At 43.5% G+C, this 27404-nt stretch overlaps 1 protein-coding gene across 1 annotated transcript in view; it reads left to right on the plus strand.

The window, feature by feature from the left end:
* LOC138385968 (phospholipid-transporting ATPase FetA-like) overlaps positions 1–19678 on the plus strand; it is a 74469-nt gene extending 54791 nt beyond the window's left edge. The window contains exons 16-29 of the mRNA XM_069472134.1: positions 1389–1551; positions 3779–3967; positions 4664–4779; positions 8199–8363; positions 10211–10322; positions 12120–12225; positions 12579–12726; positions 13273–13456; positions 14894–15117; positions 16436–16519; positions 17879–18124; positions 18298–18436; positions 19218–19348; positions 19490–19678. Of these exons, the coding sequence (XP_069328235.1) occupies positions 1389–1551; positions 3779–3967; positions 4664–4779; positions 8199–8363; positions 10211–10322; positions 12120–12225; positions 12579–12726; positions 13273–13456; positions 14894–15117; positions 16436–16519; positions 17879–18124; positions 18298–18436; positions 19218–19348; positions 19490–19678 (2196 nt within the window). The remainder of the gene's footprint in view (positions 1–1388; positions 1552–3778; positions 3968–4663; positions 4780–8198; positions 8364–10210; positions 10323–12119; positions 12226–12578; positions 12727–13272; positions 13457–14893; positions 15118–16435; positions 16520–17878; positions 18125–18297; positions 18437–19217; positions 19349–19489) is intronic.
* The last annotated feature ends 7726 nt before the right edge of the window (positions 19679–27404 follow it).

The raw sequence follows: 27404 nt of genomic DNA on the forward strand, positions 1-27404 counted from the left end.
TTCCAATATATTCTCCATGTTGCTACCAGAGGACTTTCTCTGACACAAATCTAATTGTGTCACTTCCAATGGAAAATCGCTATGACACCCCATGCAAATGAGATGGTAATGCAGGATCTGGCTCATGCTTAACCTCTCCAGCCTTCTCTCTCATCATACACCAGCTTCTAGTTTCAATGAATATGCCAGTATAAGAGCTCAATTCTAGAAAGGCCTCAGAGTATATATGCTGTACAATAGGTTATCTTAAATTACTGAACCCATGAACTTCCCAGAGCTCATAACTCTATGGGTGGCCATGTCCAGGGCTTGGCTCTGGACCTGACCATACTTCCTCACTGCTGTGACAAAATTCCTTCTAGATGAGATATGGAAACAAGCCAATATAGCTCACTACAAGCTCCCTTTCCCCAACATAGCACCAAATAGGACAATTGTGTCTGCACTTGACATATGCGGTCCCAGCTCAGGTAGCACCACATATACAGAGAACTGGAGAAAGATCCTTGAAAGTTCTGGTATGGGCTGGAAAAATGTATTGATAACATCACACTCCAGGGTGGGGATAAGTCTCAGGGCAAAGCTGAGCAAGAAAAAGTGTTTACCCAAGGTGGCTCCAAGCAGCCTAGCTGAAATGGAGAGTGAGAGTCAATGGCTAAAGGAGCCAAGGTCATATCCAGGAAAATGGTTAGTGCATATTAGGTCCAAAGACAAGGCAAGGACTAAAATAGGAACACAAGCAGCAAGGTGAGTGACCATGAATGTTAGAGACAGGAAGGGTCAGGTATGCTGACAGGTCAAGCACAATTAAGTCTGTGAACAATAAGCATGTACTGAAAATTCCTTGTCATATGGAATTTCTTGTCTGCTCTAGCTCCCTTCTAACCTTTGTGAGGCTAGAGAGCAATAGTGTAACACAATGACACCACTGTACCTAGGACTCTATTCCCTTCTCAGTACCCCAAATCAGGCAAAGGATAACCAGAAACAAGACCCTTTCCAGACACCACTTTCAAATAGGGGGCAGTTACCCCTCAGGTTTGATGATCCTCAGGTTTATCATGGATTTGGGACTTGGAAGAGTAGAGTCTGAAGATGGGCATTAATCATTCAGAATAGCTAGCGTGAAAGCGGGGCAAGAAGGGTCTCCCAAGCAGTGCTCAGCTTATCTCCTGTTGGGAGGATCTTTTCTGGCGCCAGTAAATGGCTGGTCTAGGTCAGAGCTGCAAGAGCCTTAGGAACCAGCACAGGGTCTCCTCCTTTCACTTTGCTTTTCCCTTCCCGTCCTCCTGAGAGTTCCCATCACATTCCAGAAATTGTCTCCAGACTGACCTGCTATAAAGTGTCAAGTTGCTGCTGAGAAGTTTGTTCTGGTTTGTGTGTTCCAGAAAGAAAAGATCGACTTCTCCTACAACAAACTAGCTGATCCTAAGTTTTCCTTTTATGACAAGACTTTGGTAGAAGCAGTGAGAAAAGGAGATCACTGGGTGCACTTGTTTTTCCTCTCACTCTCATTGTGCCATACCGTGATGGCAGAAGAAAAAGTGGAAGGTGAGGAGAGGCCTGAGGCCTCATGGACCGAGAATGTGTCATGGAATCTAGACTAATTGAAGGTGGGGGTGGTTTGATATGATTTGTAATGGCTTAATCTAAGAAAGAACTTTCTAATAGGTAGCATTGCCCAGCAATTAAATAGATACCAAGGTAAGTAATGAGCTCCCAGGCACTAGAGATAGTCAAGTACGAAACAACCCTTTTGTTTAAAAGGAGATTCATTCATTGAATAGGAGTCAAACTTGGTGCGATCTCGGGAGCTTCTGATCTTGAGACTCTGTGATGTTCTGTCAAGTCCATCTGACTTGTCCTCAAGATCAGCCTCACTATCTCTGACAAGACTTCCTAAAGGATGAGTTGCTGTCCTCTTGTCACTTCACAGTTTAAAGGTATCCCCGCATGTCCTAGTTTCTTTAGTAACCAAATGTGGCTATGTCATCCATTAATTTATCCAAATCATTTTAGAAACACTAAATGAAAAATGACTGATTATAAACTAAGAAGACTTTGTTTTTCTTAACAAACAAGAATTTACGCAACCAAATGAATCACATTCTTTAATGTCAATATAATCTTAATACTACCAGTAGTGACACCTTATATTTGTATATCACGTTACAGGTTTACAAATTGCTTTCATTTGTATTATCTCCTACAGTCCTCACATCAGCCCTCTGAGTCAGGCAGAATAAGAAAGATGACCCTAGTTTTACAGAGAAGGAAATTGAAGCTAAAAGAGCTTAACACATTAACTGCCATGTGAGTTTTATTTAACTCACGCTAGTTTTGAGCCCAGGGCCTCATGAAGCATATGTAACCAACACGTCTCTTCACCTTGGGAATGCATGAACTATTTTTCAAGTTGCATATAACCCAGGCACAGAAAACAATTAAAAATAACAAATTTTTCATTAAATTAGAAAGGATCATTTTATTTTCAAAGGTTTTATTCCATTCTCGTAATAAAACACTGTGGCCCCAAGGAAAAAAATTTCTTCTACTGTGGCAGTTAATGTGTTAAGTTACTTGCCTAAAATCCTATAGTTAATAAGGGCAGAGATGATAACCCAAAGCTCATGGCTCCTGACCCTGTGAGCTCCCACCCACCACATGCTTCCAAGGTCTGCCATTCCAACAAGCTGCTATTATTTGAAACAGTTCTCCTCTTTGTTTATGGCCTTGAGTGACAGGGTAGGAAACACACAAGAAAATAGTCTCTATTGTTCAGTAGACAAATCTTACGTCTGACCTAAAATTAGACTCCTCACCTACCTTATTCACAAGTGTAAGACTCTGATGATGCATAACTGTTTTAAAAACCAAATTGACCTTCAGAAGAGAACTAATCTAAAGTATACCTCAAGTTGTGATAATATTCAAGCAGAGGAGTTCCAGAAATACCTTGAGTAATATCAGATTGAAAGACTGATTCAACAAAGTGAGTCATTTAGTTTCCCAGGGTGAGTTTCAAAGGTGACAAGACTCATTCATATGTATTTTTAATTGTTAACTAAACCATCAATTTTATTATCTTATAGCAGTGTTTATCAAATTGTGGTCAGTCTCATGTAGGAGCACTTATACAGGACCACCTGCATGAGAATCACCCAGGAGATTTGTTAAAAAATGCCGTTTCTTGGTATGATAGACATTGAAAACTCATAAGAAGGCAGGGGGGAGGGGGAGGGACGAGAAACTACCTCTGGGGTACAGTGTACACTACTTGGGTAATGGGTACACCGAAAGCTCAGACTCCACCACTATATAATGCGTACGTGTAACGAAATTCAACTTATGCCCCCAACTCTATTAAAATAGAAAAAAACATTTTTAATTCCATTTCTTAGGCCCTCATCCCGGATATTTTGTGATTATGGATCCAGTAAATTTGGGGGGGGCCCAAGGACCTGCATTTTTATCATGCTGCCTGAGCCATCTTTACCCACTAAAATTACAGACAGTTCTGTTTGTTTGTATACATTGCATGTACCATGTACCTTGCTAATCCAGCTCAGGCCTGTGAAATGAGTTGAAAATAAAGGAAAGGAAAAAAGATTGACAAGTTCAATGCAAGCTGACCTTTTAGGGCCGGACTTATGAGGAAGTTTTTTAAAAACTTCTGGGCTCCATCTTTATGTAAGCCATTTAGAAGACAGTGTCACTTCTGGGTGGACTTCAGCTACTCATCTCTGTGGGGTCTGGTTGCCCTCTTCTCTCCTGTCAGATATGCTGGTGTACCAGGCTCAGTCACCAGATGAAGGCGCCCTGGTCACAGCTGCCAGGAACTTTGGCTTTGTATTCCGTTCCCGCACGTCTGAGACAATCACGGTGGTCGAAATGGGGCAAACCAGAGTCTACCAACTGCTAGCTATTCTGGACTTCAACAATGTGCGCAAGCGGATGTCTGTTATTGGTGGGTGCCCCTCCTGGCCCTCTCCCCTTCTTTGTCCTTCATATGCAGTCACGTGTTGCCTTTCTCTTTTTTCTACACACAACTGCTTTCTCCCGCTCACGTGCCTTCTCACAGGTACTGTGTCTCAAATACACAGACCATTCCTACTTTCTCACATACACTTTAACTTTTCTCTTACGCACATATGAGGGCTTGCTACTATATGCTAAGTCCCTTCTGTAGTGTTCCTGGATAGGGACTTGTCAGTACCCTCAAAGCCAAGATAAGGACAGAGAATAAATTTATAAAATCTGAACATGGAATAAGAAATGGGAACAGACAACATAGGGGAAATTCATACTGTCTTGCTCTCTCCATTAGTTTGGCCCTCAGACTAAAGAGGGGGAAGGTCATTTTTCATCCTTGGGTCTTACTAGGTGTGAGCCTGGAATTGAGAAACTAGATGTGATTCTACATCCAAATCTTCCACAGATGATAGTGAACCACGAAGGAACTGGTTCTGGAAGTTCCTCTCTCACTCTTGCCAGCCCCCACCATGTCATTCATCCTGTGTGACCATCCATTGAGTGCTTAGCCTCCAAAGAGATCAGAAACAAATGTCATGGGGAACAGCCTCCTGCCATCCCTCAGTGGCCCAGACAAGTTCTTGTAACAATAGGCCTATATGGTTACTTTGCTTAATTTGCTTATCTTTAGTGCGGACACCTGAAGATCGGGTAATGCTGTTCTGCAAGGGTGCAGACACCATCCTCTGTGAGCTACTTCATCCATCCTGTAGATCCCTCAGTGATTTGACCATGGAACATTTAGATGTAAGTGTTTAGGCTGCAGGAGAGGGAAGCTAAGGGTGGTTCTCTGTATCTGGATATATGTTCACGTATGTGTCCCTGTGTCAGTGTGTTTCTGTGTGGGTGGATAATAGTGTCTGTGTCTCTTTAATTGGTGGAAGAAGAAACTGTCTCATTCTGTGGGATTCTCACTGACCACGTTGCCATTTATGCCAAAGCGTTGAGTGGGACAGGACCCCAGAGGCATGATGAGAATTATGTCTATGGGAAACTTACAACAGTCAGAGTAATTCCATGATTGTTGGCTCAGGAGTTTCCATGGTCAGACCTAGAATTTGCTTCAGAACAGAGCCTGCTGATGTGGGAGACCCCGCCCAACCAGCCATGATGAGAACAGACTGCCTTTAGGATATGAAGCAGAAAGCACCAGGCCTGGCCTGTTTGAGACCTCTCTCTGTTGTCCACAGGATTAGACTCCCCAGGGGTACCTCCCCACTCCCTATCCTAGCCTGCTTCCACCCTCTAGGATTTAGAATGTATCAAAAAGAGAGACTGTCTCCAGCCTGCTGGCACAAGAAGGAAAAACCAGATCCATGCTCTCTGGGTTTTCTACTCCTAAATCTGGATATACAAAGGGTCAGGGGAATAGGAAGAAAACAAGGGACAGAATAGGAATGGGGAAAGGTCACAAAAATACTTTATAAAAGAAACAAATTGGGCACAATGGCAATGCCTATAATCCCAGCACTTTGGGAGAACAAGGCAGGAGGATCACTTAAGGCCAGGAGTTCAAAACCAAACTGGGCAACATAGTGAGACCCTGTCTGTACAAAAATATTAAAAAATTAGCCAGATGTGGTGGCATGCACCTATAGTTCTAGCTACTCAGGAGGCTGAGGCAGGAGGATTGCTTGAGCCCAGGAGTTCGAGGCTGCAGTGAGCTATGATGATGCCACTGTACTCCAGCCTAGGCAACAGAGCTTTGTCTCTAAAAAAAATAAATTTTAAAAATAGGCCAGGCATGGTGGTTAACACCTGTAATCCCAGCAGTTTGGGAGGCTGAGGCAAGAGGATCTCTTGAGGCCAGGTGTTCAAGGCCAGCCTGGGCAACACAGCAAGACCTAGTCTCTACAAAAAATAAAAAGATAAGCTGAAATACCACTTCACACCCACTAGGATGGCTAAAATAAAAAATATGGATAATAATAATGTGTAGGCAAGGATGTAGAGAAATTTTAACCCTCAAATATTGCTAATAGGAAAGTAAAATGGCACAGCTATTTTAGAAAACTGTCTGGCATTTCCTTTAAAAATTAAGCATACTGTTATCATATGATCTAGCAATTTCCTAGGTATATTTCCCAGGAAAGTAAAAATATACATCCACACAAAAACATGTACACAAATGTTCACAGCAGCATTATTAATAATGGCCAAAGAGTTAAAACAACCCAGATGTCTATCAACAGATGAATGGATAAATAAAATGTGGTTTATCTGTATAATAGAATGTTATTTGACAATGAAGAAGTACTGATACATGTTCCAACATGCATGAACTTTGAAAACATTATGCTAAATGGAAGAAGCCAGTCACAAACAGCCACATATTATATGATTCCATTTATATGAAATGTCCAGACTAGGCAAATGTATAGAGACAGAAAGCAAATGAGTGGTTGCCAGGTGGTAGGGGAAAATGGGAATGACTGCTAATGGCTACAGGGTTTCTTTTTGGGGTGATAAAAATGTCTTGAAATTAGATAATGGTAATGGTTACACAAATGTTTTAAAAGTCCACCGAATCGTACACTTTAAAAGGGTGAATTTTATAGTATGTAAATTGTATCTCAAATTAAAAAAATAAGTCAGTGAAGTGTCCCACACAAGACAGCTCTAATGCCTTATACTGGTTTCCAGAGGCCACAGTATTTTTTATGGACTGGTCTCTTGTCATTTAATTCAGAGCACATGAATCAGGGTACCTTTTCTTATAGCATTTTCACAGACTGGCTTCAAAGGGGATCGTAAAACTATTTCAAATTTTTTGATATGCTTCCTGTTACCAATCTCAACAGACACTTAACAGTGTGCCCTAACTACACTACAGTCTATTAACCACTGATGACAAACCTATGAGAGTGAAGCTCCAACAACCCACTCACGCAGAAGTACAGCTCCAGGCCCGCTGAGACAGGTCACACGCAAACAGGTGGCAGGCAGAATTTGGCTCCCAGGCCCTAGAGTTCACCCATCCCAGTACTAAGATAAAAGAAAAACTTACAAGTAGGGATAAAAGATAATGTTAACACATGCTGCTAAATTATTTGTTGAATGGATTAATGAATCTGTCATATTGTTAAGATTGTCAGGTCCTCTTATCTGTATCTTATGAAAAACCAGTTTCTGCCACTATCACTTTCTTCTTAAGAAGCCTCCTGAGATCTTTCCTGGGGCTTCTTAGGCTGCCAACAGTACGGAGGTTTAAGAGATGGCATTCCATATTTATAATGTCTTGTGTTGATTTCACCTGACAGCAGGTTCAAATACTCAGGAGTTGCATAGGGAACTAAGAGCAAATTCTGTTTCTGTTTGCTCTTATAATGCCAAAGTGAATTATTTTGCAGCTCACTATAGCAGTGATCATGTAGAATTGTTGTTCATGTGCAGTTCTCAATACACAAAATCTGTTTCTAACCCACCCTTAGATGGATATGAGTTCTGCCCTGAACCACCCACATTCTCACTCATCCCTCCTTACGACAAAAGTATCCTCCTGCAAGACAGTTAGCTGTGGTTAGTTAGGTTATATCAGTGGCCAAGGAGCAAAAAGATGCTAACTTACCCAGACAGCATTTCTGCTGTGGCCTCATTAACACTGCTGGCTGTGGCTAATCAACTGAGGCAGCCAGCTGTGGACAAGTACACAAGTATGTGCTGTGTAAGATACTCATTGAATATTTGATAAAAGAAGGAAGGGAGAGAAGAAAATTAAAATGAATGTATGCTTGTAAAAAATAGTAACACTTTTGATTACTTTTTATAACAACTCCTTTTTACTTTATTGTTCCCTTCATTCTCATGTGATGGTCATCATTGTCCTCTCTGTAAGGGGTGAATTATGATCCCAATTTTACAAGAAAGAAACCTGTACTTGCTTTTTCCCAGAGTCATACAGCAAATTCTCTAACTACTAAAAGTTAGAACCTTCTCTATCTCAGAAGTACCTCTCAACCTTCCAGCTATGCTGGCCTCATCCTTAAGACATTTTGCTGAGAAAGTGCAACAGTTGCTTTCTGCTTAGGCTTAGAACTAGCTCCATGGTGCTAATCATGAAACCCTACTTTGCAGGCAGATAGGGCCTGTGGGGTCAGCCTGCCACTCCCTTAACTCAGCCTTACCCCAGCCCAGGCCCACTCAGTGCACACACACACATCTTCCAGGATTTTGCCATTGAAGGCCTTCGCACCCTCATGGTGGCCTACCGAGAGCTGGATTGTGAAGTCTTCCAGACCTGGAGCAAGCAGCACAATGAAGCCTGCCTGTCATTGGAGGATCGGGAAGACAAATTATCAAATGTCTATGAAGAGATCGAAAAAGACTTGATGGTTAGTGTGAGGGAGCCAGGGACAGACTTGGGGACGGGGTGTGGTTGGCAGACTGAGGAAGGGCTCTGAGTGTGGCTTCCAGAGGATGGATGGGTGCAGGTTTTCTCTGAGAGGGAAGGCAGGCAGGCTCGGCACGAAAGCACCATAGCTTTGTGCCAGGGAGGCTGGATACTGGAATCCAAGCTGATTCGGTATATCCTAGATCTTCTGACTCCATAATGAAAAAATGCACTGGCTGCATCTTTTATCTTTCTGGCAGTGTTTCTTATCCCAAAGCTGCTCACAGAAGCTAAGTAATCTGGGAGAAATTGGGATCTGAATAAAGCACAGATTAGATAACCCAGAACCAATTGATGGAATAATCAGGACTGAAATATTTGACATGTTCATTATGTGTCTCCTCTGTGCCAGGCAGTGTTCTAAGCCCTGGGCATGTAGTAGTAGACAAAACAGACAAAAAGTAACATATACAGTAAGTCTGATGGTAAAAGCACTATGGGAAAAAATAAAATAAAACTAGGAAGAGAGGGAGTGACATGTTCATGTCAGCATGTGTTTTGGAGAAGGCAGAGGCTTTGTTGCTACTTTATATAGGGTGGTTAGTCTTCACTGTGAACAGGACTTCCAAGAAGAGACCTGAAGAAGGGAGCAAACCAAGCAGACCTCTGGGGGATTTGCTCTTCAGACAGAAGTAATGGCAAGAGAAAAGACCCTGAAATAGGAGTACTGTACTTGTTAGTTGCACAGCAAGGCAGCCAGTGTGGCTGGAACAGTGTGAGCGAGGAGGAGAGAGCAAACGGACATGAGACAGAGAAGCAGGAGAGGATCCTCATAGGCCAGTAGAAGGACTTAAGTGCCATGTGGAAAATCACCCAATAGTTCAACCAGAGAAGTGATGTGATAGCTTTTAAAATTATCACTCTGGCTGCTGTGTTGGGATTATACCACAGGGGAGCAAGGGCAGACCCAAGGGAGACCAATTAGAAGGTAGTTGCAATAGTACAGGTGAGAGATGGTGATGGTTTGGACCAGATAGAAGTGGTGAGGAATGGTCAAATTCTGTGTATTTTGTAAAGGTAGAGCCAACAGAAATTGCTGATGGATTGGATTATAGGGCATGAGAAAAGGGGCAGTTAAGGATGACCTCAAAGTTTTTGACCAGACTGATACAGGCTGGTTCAGCTATAAAAAGAGAAATTACTGATACCAATCAGTTCTGTGGTAATAATTCTAGACTGTCGTTCTAGAGGTTTAGCAGAAATTAGTTAGCAGTTCCATCATCTGTCAGTGCCTCAACTCAGGCCTGGTGCCCATCACTGTGGTGATGGGGATATTATGGAGAGAAAGCATGGTATTGGACCAAGATTCTTTTCATCTAGTGTGGGGAAAAAGCCTTGAAAACCTTAGAGGGCCCCTGTGGGTACAAACAAATGAAGGACACCCAAGCCCTGGAGGAGGTGAAGGAAAAACTGGAGTGGGAAATGGGGATCCTTCATCTGGGAACCACCACTTTTGGAGCCAGGAAATGTGCTGTAAAGAAGGGAGACGTGAAGGTGTGTTGAGAAACAGATGGTTTAGCAGTGGCACAGAGCTTCATATGGGGCTTGGGCAAGTCTCTTCCCTCTCTGGTCCTTAATATTGAGTTTCTAAATTTGATTTCTGTGTATGGTTGAAAAGCTGTGTGTGTTGAAAGGCAGAGTGTGCTGAGTTTTATACCACTGGGATCCTCTTGCAGAATAAGAGCCAGCTTATTAAAGAGAAGGCTGAGGAGCCAGTTTAGCTGTTGGATAGCATTAAACACTGTGACTTTATCCCTTTTCCTCACTCACTGATATCTCTTTTGGAAGCTGTTAGGGGCCACAGCCATAGAAGACAAGCTGCAAGATGGAGTGCCTGAGACAATCATGACCCTGAACAAAGCCAAAATTAAAATGTGGATTTTAACTGGAGATAAGCAAGGTAAAGGAGATATCCTGGCCTGACCAGTCCTTTTCCCTGTCCACCTCAGCCATTTCTTTTCCTTTTAGTCATTTCCTTTTTCTTTTTTTTTGTTTTTTGGTTGTTGTTTTTTTTTTTTTTTTTTTTTTGGACACAGGGTTTTGCTCTGTTGCCCAGGCTAGAGTGCAGTGGCAGCATCACAGCTCACTGCAGCCTTGAACTCTTGGGCTCAACGGATCCTTCTGCCTCAGCTTCCTGAGTAGTTGAGACTACTCAGGTGCATGCCACAATGCCTGGCTAATTTTTCTATTTTTTTTGTAGAGACAGGGTCACACCATGTTGCACTGTGTTGCTCAGGCTGGTCTCTAATTCCTGGCCTCAAGTGATCATCCTACCTTGGCCTCCCAAGGTGCTGGGATTATAGGCGTGCCCCGCCTCTTAGCCATTTTCTTGACAAATACCTTGTAACTCAGATAAGTCCTTACAGGACACCTTCACTTTCAGTCTTGTATACAATTTGCTGAGTATGTACTTCATGCCAGATGCTATATTGGGAATTGAAGACACAGAGATGAATCAATCATGCATGACTCTTTTCATCCAAGAACTCACAAGCTAAAACCTGGAAAATTGTCTTTGGCTATACCCCCTCTGTTGGCCCAAAGATTCATTGGCTCACTGTGTCCCACTAATCCATCTGAAAATCCTCTTAACTATGCCACCATCTTAATTCAACCTTTATCCCTGTTGGCTGTATTTCTGCAAAAACTTCTGAACTGACTTCTTTGTCTCTTGCCCTTATTAATTTTGTCATAGCCTACAGACAACCATCAGTTTAATCTTCCTCAAATATACTAATTTTATGATGTTACTTCTCTGCTCAGTGTTCTACAGTGACTCCACATTGTACAAATCAGACTCCTCTATCTGGCCTATAGGACTTCGATAATCTTGGTCAGGCGCGGTGGCTCATACCTATAATCCTAGCACTCTAGGAGGCTGAGGTGGGAGGATCACTTGAGCCCAGGAGTTTGAGGTTGCAGTGAGCTATGATGATACCACTGCACTCTACCTGGGGTGAAGGAGCTAGACTCTGTCTCAAAAAAAAAAAAAGAAAGAAAGAAAGAAAGAAAAGAATCCTTATCTCCATCCTAATGTGACCATTATCTTCAATATGTCCCAAACATACCAATTCCCACGCTAGGGCCTCTGGGTTTGTTTCCCCACTTAAAATACCTTTTCATTCCCCTAAACATTCTTATTCATCTTTCAAGGCTTTCCTCCAAGAAAGTTTCTGTGACAATTGCAATCTCTCCTCTGAATTCTGATACCAGTTGTAGCCAGAAATCGGGACTTAATTTTTTTAAATTTTTTCCTTAGTATGAATTTATTCCAATTCCCAGATTTCTTGATGTCAAGGAAGGACTACAATTTAAACATGTCTCAGTCCCCCCATGAAATCTAACACAGAAATGGGCACAGGGCTTTTCAAAGAAACACATCCTGATTGCCTTGAGAAATGGATACAGATTGGAATTGCTTTAAGAAATAGGGTAAAGCTTTTTCGAGAAGGCCAGAATGATCCTAGTTATTGATAAGTAACTCACAAGTCTGTACCAGGTAGATAGTCACATGTGGATGTTTGAATATGGTCTCCACTGATTCCTAAGAAATGCACTTTGACTGCAACCATGGCAAATGTGGACAAATGGGCTCTGTAGCCCACTGTTAGAGCCTATGTACGTGTACACTGTGAAGACCCTGTCCCTGTCTATACACACCAGCCAAAATGAGACCTTTTTTCCCCCTTCCCTACAGAGACTGCTGTGAACATTGGCTACTCCTGTAGTATATTGGAGGATGAAATGGATGGGGTGTTCACTGTGGAAGGCAAGAATGATGAGACTGTTCTGCAAGAACTCAGGTACAGATGAGAGAGTGACCACAGCCAGTCTCTGATGCCAAGATTTCCCATCCATCTCCTCCCACAGTGTGGATTCCACACCACCAGAAGGAACAGAGAAGAAATGGAAGAGGAAACAAAAACCCTAAAATATTTGAGAGAATCTTATAAGGAAGCATTCAGGCTAGAGGAGTTGGAGTATGGGGGCTGGAGAAGTATGGCATGTGGATGTTCAGGGGGCAGTTTGGTCTGTGGTCCTGCTGGTGCTTTGCAGAGGCCCTGTACCCCTTTGCTCACTTTCATGCAGGGACACATTTTCCTTCCTAAGCTCTGGGGCATCAGGTCAGACTCTGACCACTATTCTTGGCTTTCAGGACAGCAAGGGGCAAGATGAAACCCGAGTCTCTACTGGATTCAGACCCAATAAACATTTACCTCACCACGAAGTCCAAAATGCCCTTCAGAATACCTGAGGAGGAGGCCAATGGCAGCTATGGCTTGGTCATCAATGGCTACAGTCTGGTGGGCAACACAGAGCTACAACTCTGTTCTCTTCTTCCAAGGAACTTTCTTCCTAGGTCCAACCCCCTTTCAGGGAAATTTCAAGACCCCTTCCGTATTTCATGAGTCACCCCATTCCACCTCCCTTCAGGTGCCCTTGCCTGAAAGACACCTTTCCCCAGGTTTCTGTAGGCAGGAGTCAATGAGGAAAGGAAAGCCAAGAACATATTCCTCCCTTAACCAAATTCTTCACTACTGATGTGTCCTGTCACTTAGGGGAAGGGGGGAAGCAAGCAGAACCAGGTCCTCCAAGAAGTTACTTGGTCTCATAGCCCTGTCAACTGATTTGACCTAATGAGAGGCCCTGACCAGTTTCCCACTGGAGGCTGAGTCAGATGTGAGGATGCCTGGGACTGGCTTGGGAGCTTGGCCTCCTTTAGGGATGGAGAACCTCAGGAGTAGCTATGCCTGCCCTATGAAGGACAGGGAAGGGAATGGGCCTGGGAAGGTCCTGCCCTAAGAGCCTTTTTGGACAACCTGAAGAATGGGTGTGTCCTATTGCTGCAGGCCCATGCTCTAGAAGGGAACCTGGAGTTGGAATTCCTGCGAACAGCATGCATGTGCAAGGGGGTGATCTGCTGCCGGATGACACCCCATCAGAAGGCCCAGGTGGTAGAGCTGGTGAAGAGACACAAGAAGGTGGTGACACTGGCCATTGGGGATGGGGCCAATGACGTCAGCATGATCAAAGGCATGTGAGGGGTGGGGGGCAGTTAGCTCCCAGCCATGGGCTTGTCCCTTCCTTCCTCCATGGGCAAAACTGATCTGGGTGGTACTGTGTTGCTGGCTCACATTCCTGCCCTCATGTGCGTTATATGTTTATACTGTTTAGCAATTCCATTCATGCTTCTCCACATCTGCACGCCCACTTATTTGCAAATGCAGCCATCAGCCAATATGCACAGGCATGCACACTCCTTCAGATTCATGCATGTACACTATGACTGTAAGTACACACACACATGTACACATGGCTCCCACAAGAACATACATGTACATTCACAGAATGACAGGCTGTGCAACTACCATACCATCTTTCTGAGATGGCATCAAGGCCCACAAAAAGGACCCCTGGGCAGGAGTCATAGTCTATTCCTTTTTTGAAGGCTATAGGCTCCAAGGCCCAGCGCAGAGATCTTTTCCTTCCCAAGACTGTGTTCCCAAGAGCTCACCCTGCTCCCCTGGCTGGAGGAGAATAGATGACTTACTGCCCACTTCAGACCAATAGAAACAAATGGCTGAAATTTACTGGTTTTAATCTCAGGTGACTATTGTTAGCCTTCAGCAACTTATAGGTCTGGGATATATGGATAAATCTAGAGGTCTTCTAGTCCAACCTCTTTCCCCATACAGGAAACACTAGCAGATATTCCAGTCTCAGTTTCAGTAGTAGGCAGTGTTCTTGGTCTCTTCCCCAGTTTCTGGAACTTCTTTGGTATTTAGGGCTTTAGAGGTTTCAGTGATCCTATTAAGCAATGTAGCAGGTACATATAAGAAAATAAGTGAATTTGGCGTATACCAGAATGGTGAATTACCATAGACTAATTCAAACTTTTAGGAACTTCAGTCTTATCTTCTATCAAGTATAATTTTTGCTTTATCCAGAAAAAGTCACCTTAGGCCCCCTGAAGAATTTTTTTCTCACTAACAAAATATGTACATCACACACAATTGGATTTTAGCCCCTTAGATAAACTTAGGTGATTAAATATTGTTTTAGATTAGTATCCATCTTGCATCTTTAATTGATTTAAGTGGCTCCCAGAGATAAAAAGAAATTTTAACCTGAGCATCTGGACAGTAGGAAATAACCCAGATAGCTAGAGTAGGGGCAAAGAATATGCAGGATAGCTTTCTAGCACTGGCCACGGCAGGCATTCTTGAGTGGCAGAGTTCAAAACAAAGTGCAGAAGAAGCAGCTGTTTTCCAGCTTACAGGGGAAGGGCAATCCACTAAGGAGAAAAGACTCCACTATGTAAGTGCCATTTTGCACTGGGCCTAACAGCATTTTCCACATGTGAAATAAGGGGTTTGTACAACATCATCTCAGCTTTCCCTTTATACTTCCCAGGCTGGGAGCCCAGCAAAAAGGCCCTGTGGCTGAGAAGCTCCTGGGGTTTCATTGCAGCTGCCCACATTGGGGTCGGCATCAGCGGCAATGAGGGGATGCAGGCCATGCTCAACAGTGACTTCTCCTTCGCCCAGTTCCGCTACCTTCAGCGTCTACTCTTGGTCCATGGCCGCTGGTCTTATAATCGCATGTGCAAGTTTCTCAGCTACTTCTTTTATAAGAACTTCACCTTCACCTTGGTGCACTTCTGGTATGCCTTCTACAACGGGTTCTCTGCACAGGTAGGAGATCATCTGGCAATCTCTACTCTATGTCAGCTGGGTCTTCTCTAGTCTCCCCTCGCTTCATCCCGCTCAGACCTTTTTTCTCCTCAGTGACCAATGTATGATATGCTGCCATCCATCCATGAAGCTCCTCACCCCATACTGATCTCATCTCCCAACCTTACACCAACCTTAGATTTCCAAACCATAACTGTTCTGGCCTGGCTCTGATTTGGTCTTGGCTTCTACCTTCAGAAGTCTCTTATAAGCTATTTTCACCATCTCCCTGACATTGAGACCTAGAGTTTCCAAACATATGTAATGGGCAGAAATTCCTGGATCTGGGAGTTTTCTTAGCATCCTAAATCACCGTTATGGAACAGACTAAACCTCAAGGAGCCTCTGGGTCATACCGGACCGACCAGCTGTGGCCTTCACTTGGAGCCATACTTGGAAATACAGCTTCCCTTTACTTCTTCTTTCCCCACTCAACTGACTACCCCGCCCCCAACACACACACAATTGTGACTTTGATGGATGAATTCTACATTTGGGTATGAAATCTCCCCCACCCTAGTGGGGAGAAGTGACATATGGATTTTGATGTTTTAAGAGGACTCCCATTTCCTATGAGAAGTTCTTCTGCAGTGTCTCAAGGATTCCCAAGAGAACCAACCTCAGGAATGATTATCTTGGGAGATCCCTACTACTTTTCTTGCCATAGGCTCCAGGGGAAGCAGAGCAGTTAACAGACGGTAGTAGACTTGTATACCCCCTGCGCCTAGCAAAGCCAGTTTGGTTTGTGGGAGGTGTGTGTGTGCATGTATGTATTGCTGCTGACCTCTTGTGGCCAGTAAGGAAACGGACCCTCTCCAGGCCCCAGGATGGAGCACCCAGCTGGGCAAGGGTCACTGGGTCTATTCTGCTTGCCGATGTTAGGAGGTATTCAGTGCTACAGAAGCCACTGCATACCATCAAGCAAAGAGCGCAGAGGTTTACATGCCTGGGAGTGCAGGGGTACAGCTAGCATTCCCTAGCAGCCACTGTGGGGCCTTTCTGTGCAGGGAGGGGCAATCTTGAAAGTCCAGGTCAGTCTTGAAAGCTTGATGTGGCCTTTTGTCCCAGCCTGGAAGCCAGGGTTCTAAATAGAATAGGATCAAATATAGACTGGGGGTCAACGTTCTCAGTCAGATTTCTGAAATCCAAATCCTGCTTTAATATGGTGGTTAATGTGGTGGTGGGGAGTGTGGGAAAGGCAACTGTCTTGGACCTGGGAGGTGGAGCTGAGACTTTGGAGAAGAGAGGAGTCTACAAAATCTCCTTGGTATTCTTCTAGGCAGTTTACGATCCCTGGTTTATCACCTGCTACAATCTGGTCTACACTTCCCTCCCTGTTCTGGGCATGAGTCTGTTTGATCAGGTAAGACCCAGCAGCAAGCTCCTTAGTCAGGGTTGAAGCCCCTGGCCCCTTGGGGAGTATTCCCGTGAGTGAGGAAGACATGAAGAGCTGAGCTCTACAAAATCAAGGAATAGTTTCTAGAGAGGGAAGGAGTTCATCACCTGGACAGGTATCATGAGATAAAGTAAAGCATCCTTATTCAGAAAGAATAATGATCAGTTTCAGAAAGCCAAGTTTTCCTGTGTCAATTTTATCTTTGTAGAGAGAAACATGGAAATTGTGCTGTACAGTAAATTGGGTGTATATAAAAGTAATGAAAGGAAATAGAGTTATTGGGGCAGGACTGGGTAAAGCAAGGGGCTTCAACAAAGGAGAGACTTGTTCAGAGACGATGAGAAGGAGATAAGCCAATGCAGGCAGGCCTGTGTGGGAGTCCAGAAGGCCAAGCTTGGGAGTGTGGTTATGATGCCTTATGTCATAGGAGCCATCCTAGGGGATCCCATCTGTCCCTGTCAGAAGTCCCTGGGCTTTGAGGGTCCTGGTACTCCACCTCTCCCTTCTCTTCCACCCCAACGTCTAGTCCTGGGCACATGGATTAGAAAAGGAGCCTCCAAAGAGGAATAAAGTAGCTGAAATAGAATATCATGGGATCATGGTTCCCAGTCTCCATCAGGGTAGTAGCTCTAAGTTCTCCATGAAGTAGCTGCCAACCTCAGAGCAGCAAGAGGGATGGGTTGTATTACTCAACAGTTCTATCCAGCTTCAAGGGCCTAATTCTAGGGCTCCACCTCTGAAGACCAAGCTTTGTTACCCAAAGTTTCAGATTTAGGAGATGAAGATGATCCAATGTCATCCACATAGAGAATCATCTCACCTTGAGTTCACCAATAACTATGGGAGTGGGAGGAATATCACAGAACATGCGTACTTCCGAGGGACTAACTGGTCCCTGTTGGCTTCCCCTCTGCCCCCGCTGGCTTTTGACACAAAGATTATTCACCTGAAAAACATTTAAACCTAGAGACTCATGTCCCAGCTGCCTCCCCCATCCCAAGGTTCAGCCCTCCCTTCCAGCTACCGCCAAAGCCTAACTTCCCCCTTTCATACCTCGCCAATCCTAACTGCCTCCAAGTCCTTCCCACAATCCTGACCCTCTCCTAGCTTTCTTCCACTACTTAGACACTTGCCTAGAGAGTAGGACTTCAGGAAGGGTCTGTGGTCAGTGCTCTGTTCTCTGGTTCCACTTCTCAAGTAATCCATGAGGAAGCTCCTAGGCAACCTGGCAGCAGACTCAGTGAGGGGAGAAGCCTCTACTCTGATGGAGATGGGACCTTCTATGGAAAGACCCTGAGCTGCCTCCTTATCCTCTGGTGCTTCCAGGATGTGAATGACACATGGAGCCTACATTTCCCAGAGCTGTATGAGCCAGGACAGCACAACTTCTATTTCAACAAGAAAGAATTTATGAAGTGTTTAATGCATGGGATCTATAGTTCCTTCGTGCTGTTCTTTGTCCCCATGGCAACTATTTTCAACTCAGAGCTAACAGACGGGAAGGACATCTCCGACTTCCAGTCTTACTCTCTGATGGTGCAGACCTCCCTGATCTGGGTGGTCACAATGCAGGTGTGGCCAGTGGCAGTGAGGTTAGGGGATTGGTTGGGGAGCCTGTCTGGAAGAGAGGGAGGTAAGAGGGAGGGAGTGTGGGAAGAGAGCAACCTCCATTACAGAATTGGAGAAGGGAGGTGGCTGACAGGTCCCAGATTATACAGTGTTACACATGAGAGGGTACTTTTCAGATCAGCCTACGGACAACCTGCTGGACAATGATAAGCCACTTCTTCATCTGGGGTAGCCTAGGTTTCTACTTTTGCATCGTATTCTTCCTGTACAGTGATGGCTTGTGCCTATTGTTCCCCGATGTCTTCGAATTCCTAGGTAAGGCCCTGCTCAGCAGGCAGGGGGCTGAGGGGTGAGCCAAGTATATTTATTTAATAAATGTTTACTGAAAAGCTATTGCTATGTGCAAAGCTCTGTGGATAGAGATATGAATATAACATGGCCTCTGCCCTAAAAGGACTCAAAATCTAGCTAGGGATATACTTTACTTATTACAGTTCCCAAGTTATTTTCACATTTCTTATGTAATTTGATCTTTACAAGCATCCTATGAGGTAGGCAGGGCAAAAATTGTTAGCACTATTTTAGAGACTAGAGTTTTTAAAAATTAAATGGCTGAAATCTAGGTCTCCTGGTTCCAGTTCAGTGTCCTTCCTGCTGTGGCATACTGCCTTATTGTCTCCCATATTAATTTCCCTCTCTCTCATCTCCACTCTGATGAGGATAAAATGCAGAGAGAGTATATATGTAGATGTAGTTGACTCCCACCTCTTGTTGGCCCATTAACTCATTTTTCTCCTCCAAAGGCTTCTATTCCCATTTTTTTATCTAGGCCAGTGCTCTAGGATTCCCTCATAACCCACCCCACTGTCCTGTCCTGCTCTACCCTCCCTTTAGAGGGAGACAAAGGCATGTGAATTCACAGTGACTCTGGGTGCACAAAGGACCCAACTGCAATTCCTTCGCATTTATATTATTTCTCAAGAGACTAAACTATATCCAAATCAATAACTTCTTTCTTTGATACCTCCCGGCCTTGGCCCCACCCCTTCCTCCAGGCTCTGTTTCAGCCTTTCCTCTCTGGGCTTATTGTTTACAGGTGTGGCCAGGAACATTCTGAACCAGCCGCAACTGTGGCTGATCATTATCCTCAGCGTGGTCCTCTGTATATTACCTGTGCTTGGGTACGAATTTCTTAAACCACTATTCTGGCCCATCAGCGTGGACAAGGTGAGTGGAACAGGAAATCTACCCAGATACAATTCACAACCCTCTTTGCCTTTGCCTCTGTGTCTGAAAATTCTGTCCCCACAACCCTCTTTGCCTTTGCCTCTGCCTCTGAGAACTCTGTCTCCCATGCTCTGGCTATAGGTTTTTGAGAGAATTCAGCAGTGCAGGAGACTTCCAGAGCCACCCCCAATCCGGACCAAACTGAAACATGCAACCTCTCGTTCTGCCTACGCGTTCTCCCATAAACAGGGTTTTGGGGCCCTCATCACTTCTGGCAAGACAGTGAAGTTCAAGACAGCCAAGAAAAGCAGCCTTGCTTTGAAAAAGTAGAGGCCCTAAGGAAACGCCAAAGGAGTTAAGTCATTGCTCTTCCTCCCTTGTATTCATGCAACTTGGTAAAGAAAGATTAGAGTCCCTGGGACTCTAACCAGCATAAACCTGCTCCTCTACTCTCACTAGGAGCTCAGCCTCTTAAGTCTCCAGAAGGCTGTGCCCAGGTTAGGCAAGGAAAAGTAAGGAAAGAGGCCCTAGATATCTGCCAGAGTTGAAGCATTAAACAAACAAACAAACAAACAAATAAAAAAAACAACTTCAGTCCTCCCTTCCACCATCCCATCCAAGTTTTAATCCAGACAAGCAAATGTGATGTGAAAGTAGAGGGTGAAGAGGGACAGTATGGGGAAGGGAAAAAAACAAAACAGGACCTAAGAATCTTACTTTGGGCCCCTCTCTCCCATACCCAGGGCAAACATAACCTTCCCAGGGCCCCACAGGAACATATTCCCACCCTGGCATCCTTTTCAGGCTTATCTGGGAGATCCAGGTATGTCTTTTGCTGGCCCTGGGGAGCAAAAGGAGGAGGCAGCTGTGAAGAGTTGGTCTTAAGAAGCTGAAGGAGAGTTTCTGGACCAAAAAAATAAAAGGAGGTGGTTCCTGCCTGGAGAGGACAACTCAAGGTCTTGCCTTCTTACCCTCTCTTTGACCTCTTTGACCCAGGAACCGATGATGCCTGTTCAGACCTCAGAACTAGGAGGGGGATACTGCAGGAGATTTTTAAAATTCTTTTCTTGAGGGGACACAGGCCATAATTGGTGAGCATTTGTCTTCATTCCGTAAAATTATTTTGAGAAGAAATTGTATGTACTTGGAAAATTGTTTCTAAAAAGTTTATGGAGCAATAAATTGCTTATTTTGGAATAGAGAGAATGGTATGATCTGTTGGGGCCCCAGTGACAATAATATAGTCTGAGCAATATCATTGGTCCACAGATCCACCACCCTCCCCCTTCAAATTAGAACAGTGTTTCCCCTTCCCCCCCACTTCTCTCCCTTTTCAGCTCCACTCCATTTTTCTGTCCTGTCTTGATAAACTCTATTTTAGAGTTATTTTAACCACATCTTTTAACCATATAGCTCTATCCTCTTTGCATGCATTTAAATATTGGTTCCTTGGTTCTTTGCTCATCTTTCTCTGTACCTTTTCTTGAGTAACTTCATACAAATTCATGACTTCATTTAGCAACAGAGAGAAGATTCTCAACTCTATCTCTAGCCCAGATCTCTCTGCTGAGGTCCAGATCCAAATATTAAACTGACTCTGGGACCCTTCACTTAGCTGAACCTCCGGAAACTTAACCTCAACCCACTCAACCTGTACTGTACTATCATTTTTCCTCCAGATTTCACCCCAAGATGTCATCACCATCAACCCAGTCACCCAAGGCAGAATGAGGAGGCTCATCCTATGCTTCTTCCTCTAGCCTCATGTCCAATCGTATAAATCCTGCGTCCTTGCTATTTCTTGTTTCCGTTTCCCCCATTGTTACTAGCATTGCCTTTGCTCAGGCTGCCATCGCCTTTTACGTGGATCACAGCATAAAATCTCCCAACTCAGTCCCCTGGTTCTCCCCTTTCTAAAGCATCAGCAATACTATTTCAAGAGTAATCTTTCTGAAAGGCAAATTTGGTCATGTCAAGCCCCGGTTTAGCGTATTTTAAGGGCTTCCCATGCCCTCTGGATCAAGTTAAAATTTGAACACTTTATTATTGGGCCCTCTCTAGCCTTGTCTGCCATCATGCCCCCATCTGCCTTCACTCCAGTTACAATATTTCTGGTCTTCGTGTCATCGAACACGTGTTCTCATATCCTAAAATGCTTCTCCCCACCTTCTTCTTCACCTAGCTAACTCCTAGTCACCCTTCAAAACTCAGATTAGTTGGAACTAGATAGAGGTGATGGTTGAACAACGTAGTCCATGTACTAATTGCCACTGAATTGTACATTTTAAAAGGGTTAATTTTATGTTATGTGACATTCACCTCAATTTAAAAAGAAAAAAAGTTCAGATTAGGCATTGTCTCTCTAGGAGCTTTTCCTAATCCCTTAGTGTGACTTATATAACTGTTCTATTTGTTCCTTGGCTTCCCTGTAACTACCTCTATCAGTGACACTTATGAAGCAATGGAATAATTCATTCATTTGTCTATTCCAAGCATATAACAGACCTTCAATAAATGTCTGGGTTTTTTTGTTTGTTTTTTGTTTTTTTTTTTGAGACAGAGTCGCACTTTGTTGCCCAGGCTAGAGTGCCGTGGCGTCAGCCTAGCTCACAGCAACCTTAAACTCCTGGGCTCAAGGGATCCTCCTGTCTCAGCCTCCCGAGTAGTTGGGACTACAGGCATGCACCACCATGCCCGGCTAATTTTTTCTATATATATTTTTAGCTGTCCATATAATTTCTTTCTATTTTTTAGTAGAGATGGGGTCTCACTCTTGCTCAGGCTGGTCTCGAACTCCTGAGCTCAAACGATCCGCCCACCTCGGCCTCCCAGAGTGCTATGATTACAGGCGTGAGCCACCGCACCCGGCCAATGTCTGTTGAATTAATGAACAAATGAAATGAATGAATATTAAAACCTGTCTCGTGGCCGGGCGAGGTGGCTCACGCCTGTAATCCTAGCACTCTGGGAGGCCGAGGCGGGTGGATCGTTTGAGCTCAGGAGTTCGAGACCAGCCTGAGCAAGAGTGAGACCTCATCTCTACTAAAAAAAAAAAAAAAAAAGAAAAGAAAAGAAAAGAAAGAAAGAAATTATCTGTACAACTAAATATATATAGAAAAAATTAGCCTGGCATAGTGGTGCACGCCTGTAGTCCCAGCTACTCGGGAGGCTGAGGCAAGAGGATTGCTTGAGCCCAGGAGTTTGAGGTTGCTGGTGAGCTAGGCTGATGCCACAGCACTCTAGCCCAGGCAACAGAGTGAGACTCTGTCTTAAAAAATAAAAATAAAAATAAAACCTGTCTCTTTAGCTATGTTGCTTGTTTCCATGAATGGCATCACCACCCAATAGCTCAAACCAGAAACCTGGAAGTCTTTCTGGACCTCTCTTCCATTCCACTAATCCAGTGCATTCAGTTACCAAGTTCCATATACTCTGTCTCAGAAATGTCTTCAATTCTTTCCCTTCCTGTTCGCCCCCAGTCCCACTGCTCTCGCTTACAATAACACCCTCTTCTCTGGTCTCCCTGCCTCCACTTCTGCTTCTTTCCACTCCATTATCCACACCACAGAGAATAATCTTCCCAAAATACAAATCAGATCATATCATTTGCCAGTTTAAAATCCTTTAGTGGCTCAGCATAGCTTCCTTACCTCGGTGTTGCCAACCTCTCCAACTTCATTGTCCACTTCTGCTGCATAATCTCATTCTTGCCATACCAAACCATTTCTGTTCCCCAAAGATTCTGTTATCTTCAGAAGCCCCTATGCCTTTCACTCTTTCTATTCTCTCCTCTTAAAGTACACTTCCTTCCTTCCTTTGTGTAGATAATGTCTATCTGCTCTTTAAGTCTCAGCTTGGGTCACTTCTCCAGGAGCCTTCACTAGACCTAATCTAGAAATTAGCACCATTTGAGCTACTACCTCAATCCTATGTGCTTCAAAGAACAATTTGGGTATAGAACTTTCCAGGTCCTTCTGGAAAATTCATTCTCTCTCCCTTTCATCCCATTCATCCATACATACAACAAGTATTTATTGGGCATATACCATGATCTGGGCACTACTGTAGATACAGTGAAGGACAAAAACCAAAATGGTTTCTTCTATCGTGGAGCTTACATTCGAGTAGGAGAGATGGTACCAAGTAAGCAAACAAGATCATTCAGATAATACATGCTATAAAGACAACACAACAGCTACTGTAATAGTGAGAGACCGTGAGCAGGAAGCAGTGGCTACAGACAAACCTCAGACACATTGTAGGTTCAACTCCGGACCACCACAATAAAGTAAACATCGCAGTAAAGCAAGTCACATGAATTTTTTAGTTTCTCAGTGCATATAAAAGTTATGTTTACACTATACTATAGTCTATTAAGCATGCAATAGCATTATGTCTAAAATAATACCTTAATTTAAAAATACCTTATTCCTAAAAATCATCTGCGCCTTCAGCTCAGTTGTAGTCTTTTTGCTGGTGGAGGGTCTTGCCTACATGTTGATGGCTGCTGACCAATCAGGGTGGTGGTTGCTGAAGTTGGGGTGGTTGTGGCAATTTCTTAAAATAAGGCAGTAGTGAAGTTTGCCACATTGATTGACTCTTCCTTTCACAAAATTTTCCTCTGTAGCATGCAACACTGTTTAATAGCATTTTACCCACAATAGAACTTCTTTCAAAATTGGTTTCAATTCTCTCAAACCCCGATGCTGCTTTCTCAACTAAGTTGGAGTATCTAAATGCTTTGTTGTCATTTCAACAATGTTCACAGCATCTTCGCCAGGAGTAGTTTCCATCTTAAGAAACCACTTTCTTTGCTTATCCATAAGAAGCAACTCTTTATCTGTTCAATCATGAGATTGCAGAAATTTGGTCACCTCTTCAGACTCCACTCCTAATTCTAGCTCTCTGGCTGTTTCCACCACACCTGCAGTTACTTCCTCCACTGAAGTCTTGAACCCCTCAAAGTCACACATGAGGGTTGGAATCAACTTGTTCCAAACTCATGTTACCGTGAATATTTTGACCTCTTCCCATGAATCATGAATCTTATTAATAGCATCTAGAATGGTGAATCCTTTCCAGAAGGGTTTCAAGTTACTTTGCCCAGATCCATCATGGGAATCACCGTCTATGGCAGCTGTAGCCTTATGAGATGTATTTCTTAAGTAAGAAGATTTGAATGTCGAAATTGTTCCATGATCCATGGGCTACAGAATGGATATCTTGTTAGCAAGCATGAAAACAAGATTTATCCCCTTATACATCTCCATCAGAGCTCTTGGAAGACCAGGTGCACTGTTAATGAGCAGTAATACTTCGAACTGAATCTTTTTTTCTAAGCAGTAAATCTCAACAGCGGGCTTAAAATATTCAGTAAACCATACTATAAACAGATGTGCTGTCATCTAGGCTTTGTTGTTCCATTTCTAAAGCACAAACAGTATAGATTTAGCATAATTCTTAAGGACCCTAGAATTTTCAGAACAGTCAATGAATATTGGCTTCAATTTAAAGTCACCAGCTGCATTGGCCCCTAACAAGAGTCCAACTGTCCTTTGAAGCCAGGCATTAACTTCTCCTCTCTAGTTATGAAAATCCTAGATGGCATCTTCTTCTAATAGAAAGCTGTTTCGTCTATATTAAAAATCTGTTGTTTAATGTAACCATCTTCATCAATTATCTTAGCCAGATTTTCTGGATAACTTGCTGCCTCACTTTGCATTTTAATGTTATGGAAATGGCTTCTTTCCTTAAACCTCATGAACCTACCTCTGTTAGCTTCCAGCTTTTCTTCCACAGCTTCCTCACCTCAGTTAGCCTTCATAGAATTGAAGAGACTTAGAGCCTTCCTCTAGATTAGGCTTTGACGTAAGGGAATGTTGTGGCTGGTAGGATCTTCTATCCAGACAACTCAAACTTTCTCCACATCGGCAATAAGGCTGTTTCACTTTCCTATCATTGGTGTGTTTACTGGAGCAGAATTTTTAATTTCCTTCAAGAACTTTTCCTTCACAATCACAACTTGGATGTTTGGTGCAAGAAGCCTAGCTATTGGCCTGTCTCAGCTTTCAACATGCCTTCCTCACTAAGCTTAATCATTTCTAGCTTTTGATTTCAAGTGAGAGATGTGGGACTCTTCCTTTCATTTGAACCCTTAGAGGCCACTGTAGGGTTCTTACTTAGCTTAATTTCAATATTATGTAGGGGATAAGGAAGCCCGAAGAGAGGGAGAGAAATGAGGGAATGGCCAGTCAGTGAAGTAATCAGAACACACACAACATTCATTGATTAAGTTCACCATCTTTTATGAGCATGATTCATGGTGGCCACAAACAATGACTACAGGGCCAAGCACAGTGGCATGCTTGTAGTCCCAGCTACTTGCGAGGCTGAGGCAAGAGCAATCACTTGAGCCCAGGCATTCAAGACCATCCTGGGCAACGTAGTGAGACCTCATCTCAAAAAAACCCAAAAAATAAAAAATAAACAATTACAATAGTAAAATCAAAGATCACTGATCACAGATCACCATAACATATATGATAATAATGAAAAAGTTTGAAATATTGTGAGAATTACCAAAATGTGACACAAAGACATGAACACAAAGAAGTGAACACATGCTATGGCACTAATAGACTTGCTCAACATAGGGTTGCCACAAACGTTCAGTTTGTAAAAAAAAGCACAGTATCTGTGAAGCACAATAAAGCAAACTGCAGTAAGATGAGGTGTGCCTATACTTTGCATTTGGTAGTCAGAGAAAGCCTTTCTAAGGAAGCGGCATGTGAAATGTGACATAAATGACTGGAAGGCTCTAGTCCTGCAAAGGTCTGATGGAGAGGCATTCCACGCAGAATAAATAGCTAGTGTAAAGTTTCTAAGATAGGAGCAAGCTTTGTGTGTAAGAAAAAGTAAGAAGCTTCATGTGGATGAAGCATGGTGAGCAAAGGACGGGGTGGTTAGATATGATGAGGAGCAGAGGAGAGCTTTCAAATCCATTTGAAAAGATTGCTCAGGCTACTCTATGGAGAATGGGGGTGCAAAAGTGACATCAGGAAGACTAGGAGGCAATTACAGTTGTGTAGGCATGGCATGGTGGTGGCTTGGACTAGGGTGGTTGCAGTGGAAAAGTAAGTGGATGAATATGCAATATATTTTAAAGACAGAACCAAAGGGCTTTGTGGATTGGCTATGGAGCATACAGGCAGTGGTTTATCAAATGATCCCATTGATTTGCCCAATAGCATCCTCTCTCATAATCAGGGCACTAAATTCAGAGATTACTGACTCTTTCCACACAGTTCCTGATGAAAGGGTGACTCTAAGTGGTCATATTTGTACCAGTTGACTCCACTCCCTCTAGCTACAACTGGCCCAATATAGCTTCTCTCTCTAGGAATCAGAATTAGAACTGTGTGAAACTAAGTCAGTAATGAGGACAGGAATTCAAAGGTCATGTAGTTTCAGGACATGGGGACTCCATTTTAAAGTGACCATGATTGGTTGTAAATAAAAGGATAAGGTGAGCCAAGTTATCTAGTCTGTAGAAAGAAGAATGAAGCAGATGTCCAAAGAGAAACAGACAAGACACTGTTCCATCCCAGTAAAAAGTCTCATGAGGGGCTTTCTGAAGTTGGGTTGTTTTAGGACATCGTTTTACCTGAGCTTGATTGTTTTTATTCTCTGCTGGGTGTTTTTATTCTCTACTGCCAATAGCAAAAACACAGAGGCAGCTCCAATTTACATAGGCAAGGTTCACACTTGTTCTTTTCAAATGCCTCCCAGAAACACAGAGAGGTCACAGGACCATTCAGCTCACCCTGCACCTTTATCTTTAAGAACTCATGGGGGAAGTAACCCAACCTTATTTACCACTGCCAGAAACAGAGAAACCAGAGTACTGTTCTAGCCCCAACATATCCTTGTGATTCCAGCCCCAAATCTTCTAAGATACATGCAAAGCGTTTGGGAGAATATACAGCATTTGGAAGATCCTGGGAGTCATCCTAGACTATTTGCTCTACCTTACTCCCCCACCCACCATGACACATTT

This window comes from Eulemur rufifrons, chromosome 7 (assembly GCF_041146395.1).
Source record: "Eulemur rufifrons isolate Redbay chromosome 7, OSU_ERuf_1, whole genome shotgun sequence".
Lineage (NCBI taxonomy): Eukaryota > Metazoa > Chordata > Mammalia > Primates > Lemuridae > Eulemur > Eulemur rufifrons.